The 8,863-nt window shown below is 44.3% G+C and overlaps 1 protein-coding gene across 1 annotated transcript in view; it reads right to left on the bottom strand.

Annotated features, from left to right (window-relative positions):
* Positions 1-4,783: 4,783 nt before the first annotated feature.
* The window catches only part of LOC101984426 (inhibitor of carbonic anhydrase), a 38,989-nt gene continuing 34,909 nt past the window's right edge, over positions 4,784-8,863 (bottom strand). The window contains exons 14-17 of the mRNA XM_005367777.2: positions 7,591-7,655; positions 7,070-7,254; positions 5,727-5,913; positions 4,784-4,956 (exon numbers count right to left, since the gene is read on the bottom strand). Of these exons, the coding sequence (XP_005367834.1) occupies positions 4,922-4,956; positions 5,727-5,913; positions 7,070-7,254; positions 7,591-7,655 (472 nt within the window). The 3' untranslated portion in view covers positions 4,784-4,921. The remainder of the gene's footprint in view (positions 4,957-5,726; positions 5,914-7,069; positions 7,255-7,590; positions 7,656-8,863) is intronic.

Genomic DNA, 8,863 nt, shown 5'->3' with positions numbered 1-8,863 from the left:
TGTGTGTGTGTGTGTGTGTCTGTGTGTGTCTGTGTGTGTCTGTGTGTGTGTGTGTGTGTGTCTGTGTGTGTCTGTGTGTGTCTGTGTGTGTGACTGAGGCGAGAGTCTTTAGATTTTAGTAATCCTCAGTAGGGCCCATTAGGACCTCGATGTGCAAAAATCTCTGTTGTTTTTGCCAAGATCCTGAGATTGGGAGGGGTGAAGACCCTTGACTGCAGTTCCCAGTGCCAGGAAAAGGCACCAATTGAACCAAAGTCTCAAGATCTTGCCCCAGCTCTGTGTCGTGTAGGACTGCAAGGCTACATTTCCTGGTGGAGCGAATGGTAACAGAAATTGAAGGTCATTAGAATCAATGGTGTCTAAAGCTTTGGCAAACAACCTGGAGATTTTATAGCTGGGGAAACTCTGAAAGACAATCTTCCAGAACCCCTGGCATAAAGGATTGGTGTGTCTGTGGCTTCCTCTGGGACAGTCTTCAGGGAGATGGCACAAGACCCCGAAGGAATAAGTCCTCTGCCCCAGAAACTACCTGAACCTGTCTGAGTTAGGGTTTCTATGGCTGTGATAAGACACCATGTCTAAAAGCAACTTGGGAAGAGAAGGGTTTACGTCACTTTCCCTTCCACATCACAGACCATCATCAAAGGAGGTCAGGCTAGGAACTCAAGGCATCAGCATGGAGGCAAGAACTGGAGCAAAGCCCATGGAAGAGTGGTGCTTATTGGCTTGCTCTTCATGGCTAGCTCACCCTGCTTTCTTACAGAACCCAGGATCACCTGCCCAAAGGTGGCACCCCTAACCATGAGCTGGGCCTCCCACATCAACCATAAGTCAAGAAAAAGTACCACAGGCTTGTGCACAAGCTGATTGGCGGGAGCATTTTCCCAACTTAGGTTCCCTTTTCCAAATGACTAGCTTGTGTCAAGTTGACATAAAACTAGCTAGCATAACCCAAGACTTTCCTGCTGCCTCTCTGGAGACTGAATTCCGGGCTGGGGAAGGGAGGACCCCATAGCATTCCACGGATACATCAGCTCTGAAAGTAGAATGAGTTGCAGAAGAAAATCTCGCAGCTAACTGGCTAGATAAAGACCCGTGGACTGGAGCTCTGCAGCTGGGAAAACACTTGGAGGACTTTGTCTTGGAGCCACCATTTCCTTCCAACTCTCTAGACTAGACATGGCTTTGACTGTAGCTTCTCAAAACTGTAACTCCATTTTGTGAATTTCTGGTCCCAGAATCTTCACTATAATGTATGAAGTTAAAACTACCAGCTTTGAATCAAGAAGATAGAAATGAATTTGAATACAAAACACTCCTAGAGATTGACTGGAGAAATGACTCTCCAGCAGTTAAGAACACGAGGTGCTCTTCCAGGGGACCCAGGTTCGATTCCCAGCAATCACATGGTGGCTCACAACCATCTGCAACTCCACTCCCAGGGGATCTAATGCCTTCTTCTGGTATCCACAAGTCCCATGCAAGTGGTACATAGACATACATGCTGGCAAAACACACATACACATTTCTTAAAGCTACTGTCTGTATTTGAACGTGTGTGTGTGCATTTATTTACTTATGGGAGTTATGTAGGTTATAAAACAAGAAAAGAGACTATGACAGGGGAAAAGATAATTTAAGAGAGGGGAAGAGAGCTTAGTTGGGAGTGGGTAGAATTCTTTATACATCATTGACAGGGGAGTCATTTATTCGAGCCATTATGCAAAACTAAGATCAGAAGTACCATATGCTTCAGCTGTACCACTCCTGCTTATATATCCAAGGGAATCTAAGTTAGTGCACAAAGACACTTATATATCTGTTTATCTATGCACGATCCACAATGACCAAGTCAAGGGCTAGCCTAGATGTCCAGCAAACAGATGAATAAGGAAAATAAAGGATGGACATGCAAACACAAACACACATACTGCACATGTGGGCACATGCATTCTCACACACAAAGTGAGTTTTCATAGAAAAAGGAAATCATAATACATAATACTTGTGGGAAAGTTGGAGAAACTGCAAAGCATGATGCAAAATGTGATAAACAAGGCTCAGAGTGATAAATATTACATATTTTCTCTCAAGTGTAGAATCTATCAAAAATAAAATAATACAAAATCAGAAGGGACTTATCAGAGAAATGGAAGGATGGAGAAGAAGAGGAGAAAGGTAAATGAGGGTGGCAGGCGGATAGATAAAACCCAAGTTTATTATATATGTGTGAAAATATTACCATAAAACTTCTATTCCATATAACTAATATGCACAAATCATTAATTTAAAGAATCAAAAATGAAGATTAAATGAAAAGTACACAGAAAGCAAAACATAAGGGCCACAATGAAAAATCAGATAGAACATAGAGAAAGAATTGTGACAATTAATAAAACCTGTTTAAAACAGATTAATAAAAATCTGTTCCTGGCAATGCAGAGTAAAATCCACACAGCTTTAGCTAGAGTGATCAAAGAGAGAAATGCATCCCTCGTGTCAAGAATGGAAGCCAGGGCATCACTACACAGTCTACAAACACTAAGAACATAACAGAACAGTTTGGTGAACTTTATCAACTTATCTGAAATAATAATGATAATAATAATAATCTGTCTTTGAACAAAACAGTTGTTATCAGTAGACTTTTGCCTTTAGTCTTGTGTGCATGTATGTCTGTGTGTGTGTCTATGTTCCTGTGTGTGTATGTATTTGTGTGTGTGTGTATGTGTGTGTGTGTGTGAAGTATGTGAGCACATGTATATGCAGATGCCTACCGAGGCTGGAAGAGAGGCTGGATTGCCCAGGGCTACAGTGACATGTGTTGTGAGTCCCCTGTACTGTGTTGGGTTTTAATTTCAGTCTATACTGGTGCAGGTTCACCAAGGACAGTGTAGTGTGGGCCATGAACAGTTCCCCTGCAAAGTTCCATCCTGTTTGGCACTTGATGCCAATCACATTGACCCAGATTTCTATCTCTGTTTCTGGAAACTTCAGACTGGCAGAAGGCCGGGTCATCATCATCCCAGCTCTTGTTTCCCTTCCTCCATGGTTCCAAATTCCCTGCTGTTATTGTTCAACCACAAAGAGCTGTTTCATGCATTCTTTTCCTGCTCTTCAGTTGTTTGTGAAGCGGGTGCGTCCTGCTCCGGCCACTCCTTCACTCACTTGTAGAAATCTGACTTTTAGCGACATATAATCTTAGCTCCAATTCCACACTTGCTAAGAGGCTGTCACAAGCTGGCGTTGTAGAAATAACTAGAGATGGTGACATTTCTGATAAGAACTGAAAAGAAGCAAGTGTCTGGTGCATCACACTTTTTAGAAAGTTGACTGAACAAGCAGTCAAGTACAATGTTTGCCATAATTTTAATATTTTTCAGGAAACAGTAACTGAGACTTTGATCGCCTTTGGCATTAATTTAAAATGTCAAAAGATAATGTTTTATGTATGAATACGGGGGTGGGGGGTGCATGTGCCTGTATATACACATGTGTGTGGAGACCCGAGGTCAAAGTCTAGTATTGGCTTCTATTGCTCTCCGCTTTACTTTTTGAGACAGGGACTCTCACTGAACCTGAAGCTCACCCATTCAGCTAGCCTGGTCACCCAGGGAACCCCGGGGATGATCCTGTTTTTGTTTTCCCAGACACTCTACCTAGCCCTTTACATGAGTGCTGGGGATCCAAGCTGAGGTTCTCCCAAAGCCCCAAACCGTGTTTTAAAAATACACAAGATCAGCCGGGTGGTGGTGGCGCACGCCTTTAATCCCAGCACTCGGGAGGCAGAGGCAGGTGGATCTCTGTGAGTTCGAGACCAGCCTGGTCTACAAGAGCTAGTTCCAGGACAGGCTCCAAAACCACAGAGAAACCCTGTCTCGAAAAACCAAAAAAAAAAAAAAAAAAAATACACACGATCATTCCTTGTCCTTTCTTGTTATTATGTAAGCTGTCTCTGCTGAACACACTGATATGGTTGTGTGTGTGTGTGTGTGTGTGTGTGTGTGTGTGTGTGTGTGTGATCTTATCGTCACTGATTGGATGGTATTCAGACAGATTTATTGTTCAAATTATAACTGAATGATTTGTCTCTTGTGTAAAAGAATCAGAGTATGAGGAGATAAGTCAAATTAGTTAGGTTGAGCTCTTTTAAAAGTATATTATTTTTAAAATTCCCCCGTGTGTGTATGTGTGTGTGTGTGCATGTGCGTGCATGTTATACGTAAGCACAGTCCCGTGTATGAACATGTGGAGGTTATAGTTTGACACCAGGTGTCTTTTTCTGTCACTCTTCCCTTTACTTTTTTGAGACAGGGTCTCTTGAGGAACCTGAATGTCACTGTTTCAGCTAGACCAAGTGACCACAAGCCCTGGGTTCCACCTATCTTTTTGCAGTGTCAAGATTACAGACACACGAAGCCACAATCAGCTTTCACATGGATGTTGGGGATCCAAACTCAAGTTCTCGTGCTTCCAAAGTAAACACTAGCCCACTGGTCATCGCCCCAAAGGTGTATTTTTAACACTCCTTTATTTGTGTGTGTTGGTGCACGGTGGCACACTCGTGCCATTATGTCCGTGTGGAGGTCAGAGGACAGCTTGTTGGAGTCCACTATTTCCTTCCACTGTGCAGGTCCCAGAGCTCAAACTCAGGTCGCTGCCTTTGCCCCCTGAGCCATCTCGCCAGCTTCTAAGATAGAAATTTTAGTAGCTACTAAACTTAGAAGCTCAAATTTAATCTAAAAAGTCTTATTTGTCCCAAATCTAAGAACATTCAATGAAGTTTTCTGGGAAGATATTTTTATTCATTTGAATTCCTTTCGCTCCAATTATGATATCGAGTTATAAAGATGTCAGCACGCATCCACATGGAGAAAAACCATCAGGACCCCTGATCCTGTGAGACCCCAGCTGAACGGGGTTAATGTCTGTGGAACGTGCAGGCGTCGAGCAGTTCTGTGAAGTGAAACACAAAAGAAAAAACCATCATTGCCACACTCCTCTCTGCTCCAGTGTCCTGTGTTCTGAAGAGCAAAGTTCTTGAAAACATGTCGGGAACTCTTCTGTCCCACTTACAGAAAAGTAAGTCATGGCTAACTGAGACGATTTAAGACCCTCACAGACACTCTCTGTATTGTCCTTTCTTCCCACTTTCAGTATCTCTAGCACACAATATAATGATACAAAAATTCAGGCTTATGCCCAATAATTCTATTCTCTCAGTTTTAATTTTATTTTCCCAGTTTCTTTCTTTTTAGACAGCTATTCCATCTAAAATATGTATACCAAGACTCCTTTAGTGCTAACCATGCTGTATTTGTTTTTATTAACTTTGTGCATTTAATATAAAACATTCAGAAATCAGTCTGCCATCAGTCCTTCTGTCAGTCCCGTGGTATATACAGCTTGTGTCTTCTCCCAAGCCCCCAGGTGACAGCAATCGTGCAAACACACATGAGAAGACCTTCGTTACCAAATGCTCTCAAGTTCTGGAACACTTCTCGCCTCCTTCAGACAATGTAGCATTTCGTAGACTGTGCCTTTCACTCTTGTCTAGCTGAATTGACTCAATGGTAATGGAATCCTTCTGCAAGGCCAGGAGAAAGTTTCTACTTCTCCACGCCCTTGTCCGTGTCAGCTGAGAACTTGACACGTCTGAGTTCTTGATATAAACATACTGACTTTGAACCTTGTGTTATTTCTGCTTGGTGGTCCATTCTACTTACCAGAGGACAGGCACTGTCTAAAGTTGTCCATCAGGGTAAGGTACTGTGGTCCTAGGTATGTTTCGTACGTTGTCTTGTTCTGAAGGTTAGACAAGCATTCTGTGTCATCACTGAACAGCAGGTCCTTAGCTGAGGAGTCAAACATCTGGAACATCATTTTTTCAAATCCATTTCTTCCAAAGAGCTCCTGAATTGAGACAGACAGACAGTGACCGAGGGTGCCAGAAAACAGAGAGGTGTCAACTCTGTCTAGTAGCTAACATGGCAGCTTGTCTTCTGGGAGACTTTCCCCTGCAGATTCCACAGTCAAGATACTTACCTTAGTGTTTTTCCTGGGTGTGAGGGTTAATTTTGGTTGTCAATCTGACACGGCTAGGCAGAGGGTTTCTCAGTTAACCAAAGCCTCTGTCAGATTGACCATAGGCACATCAATGGGGCTTTTTTTTTTGATAGTTGATATAAGAAGGCCCAGTTAACTGCAAGTGGTACCATTTCTCAGCAGGTAGGTTTGGACAATACAGGAAAGCTAGCTGAATGTGAACCTGAAACAAGATGGTAAGTAGTGTTCCTCCATGGTCTCCACTTCAGTTCCTGCCTCCAGCTCCTACATGGCTTCCTCAGTGATGGACTATAACCCGTAAGTCAAATAAACCCTTTCTGTGCCAAAGTTGCTTTTAGTGTGGTCTTAGCCCAGCAAAGAGAAGCAAACTGGGGTACCGGGCCACTATCCTTTAACAAGGATGTGAAGGGGGGAAATATGATAAAACATGGATTTCTCCTTTGGGGAACCTCCAAGAATGTAGTGTCTCCTCAACAGGCAGAGAAGACTATGGGTTTTTCTTTAGACTGCTTAGGTTAGGTATCTCCTACTCCAAAAGATCAGACCCTGTCAGCTCCCAGTAAGGTCAGAAAGTGTCTAGATGTTTGGCTCTTTAACTTCAGACGATGCCCAGCTTATCCAGGTTATGGAGACAAATTCACATTGACCCACAAGTTAGCTAGAGAAGCCACTGTTTCGCTTTACCTATGCTTAACTCAGTCAGTGAGCCAATGGCTCCCTTATTACACCCGAAGAGAGAAGGGATTGAATCTCATGGAAAATTGAAGGGGACTACGAGATTCTGGGTGTTTACTAAGGGCAATGAATCCCAGGCTGCTCTTTTAGCTCCTTAGAGAGCTACAGAATAAATGTGCATCAGATACAACCAGAGGCAGGACGAGGAGGCCCAGCGCTCTCTCCTCATGGAGAAAGAGTATGAGTTGGGCTGGGTATGGGTGCATGGTGTCAGCACAGCTCTGGGAACTAGCACTGAGTAATAGGAAGTAGGCACCGGTGCCCATACCTGTTGGTTGAAGAGTATTCTGCGAGCAAAGTCAACCTTATCTTTCCTGGAGAACACAGCATGGTTTGGCACTATGGCTAGGTGGCAGCTCTGAGCCTCGGTCACAGGCTTCCTAGTGCCATCAAGACACAACAGCTCAAAGTCTTCCTGTTTCAGGCCCTTAGCCCAAGACTCAGGGTTCTTCCCTAGGGAGAAAAAGGTGGGTCAGCCACAGCTTACAGCTTTGGTCCAGAACTTTGATCTGGAATATCAAAAGAATGTCTGTCCATCAGAGAGTCAGACATGCTCACACAGTCCATGGCTTTGTGTGTTTTTTCATCTGTGGTCAAGGCCAGGGTGATAATTAGCCTCACCAAGCCTGAACAGATTGGAAGAAAGTTAAAACGCGAGATTAATTTAAAATGCTAGGACCCATTTACTGGGGCCTGCTAGGTTTAGCTATTAAACTTCCCCAGTTGTGTCTTGGGGAGTCACCCTGCCAGGAAGACTCCACAGAAGGAAAGCCCAGTGCAGGCACCTACCATCAGTGTTCTGTAGAACTGTGGGGTGCTTCATGAAGGCCACGTCCCCCTTCTCAACCAGACACCTGCACAACAAGGGCCAGGTCAGCAAAGAAGATCAACAGAAATGAAAGGGAGCTGCCAAGGGGGAGTCACACTCCTTCCCCAGGTTCCCCAACTCCCACACAAGCAACTCTAGCCACTGCAGGGCCCTTGGGTGGCAGATGACAAAAGCAATGGGAAGATAGAACTGCTCAACGACTTGCATTTGTAAAAACCACCATTCAGGTCCTTGTTTTAAATTCTCACCACTTGTGTTCCCCATTAACAGAGACATGTAGGGAGATAGAGCACCACAAGAAGCTACAATCAGTGTGGAACCATAGCTGTGGAGAAGTCATATTGCACTCACGTGTCACTCAACTGATAACAGTGACATACAGCTCTAGACAGGACGGATCCTTAATCCCATGGGGAAATGTGCACCCATGTACAAAAAATGTCAGGAAATGAATTCTGTGATATCAGCTTGATGGAAATGTCTAGTGATTATCAGGGACACTGTTAGGATTTGAATATGAAATGTTACCCCCAGGCTTGTGTGGTGAAGGCTGAGTCCTTAATTGGTGTCAGTTGGTAGGAACTTTAGGAGGTTGGGGGTCACGCCTTTGAAGGGCGTATCTTGTCTCTCCCATCTTATCCCACACTAGCTTCCTCCTGGCCATTCTGAGGGAGCCATTTGTTCCCTCCACTCTTCCATCATGATGCTCCGTGTCACTTCAGGCCTGTTCAGTGGAAGAAGGTGACCATGGATGGAAACCATGGGCCAAAACTCCTTGAAGATGTTCTCTTAGGAATTTGTCAGCACTGTGAGACACTATCACCAGTTCCTCCCCAGGCTTCTTTCTCTCTTGAATTCAGGTGACTCTATCTATAACTGGGGTCAGTTGTGCCCATTCAGACTCATGGAAACCCCCGCCTTACTTCTTTTCTTCGTGAGCTCTTCCTTCAGAATTCAATTCCTGAATGGGCATGGTCACCTGACTTAGATCAGTAGGCACCTCAGGGCAAGGCAGACCGAGCAAGACCGCCTGCTCTTTAATCTCAAAGGTACACTCCTGGTGTCTAATCTCTACTCCAGATCAGTGGTCCTCAGAGCCAGAGGCTAAGGCTCATCAGCATCACACCAGCATGTTGGAAACCTAGTGCAAGTACCTGAGCATCAGCATCCTGGAAACCCACTGCAGGTACCTGAGCACCAGCATCCTGGAAACCCAGTGCAGGTACCTGAGCA

Source organism: Microtus ochrogaster, unplaced genomic scaffold (genome assembly GCF_000317375.1).
Source record: "Microtus ochrogaster isolate Prairie Vole_2 unplaced genomic scaffold, MicOch1.0 UNK24, whole genome shotgun sequence".
Taxonomy (NCBI): domain Eukaryota; kingdom Metazoa; phylum Chordata; class Mammalia; order Rodentia; family Cricetidae; genus Microtus; species Microtus ochrogaster.
The sequence above is the reverse complement of the archived record's forward strand: the minus strand, read 5'-3'. Positions and strand labels throughout refer to the sequence as shown.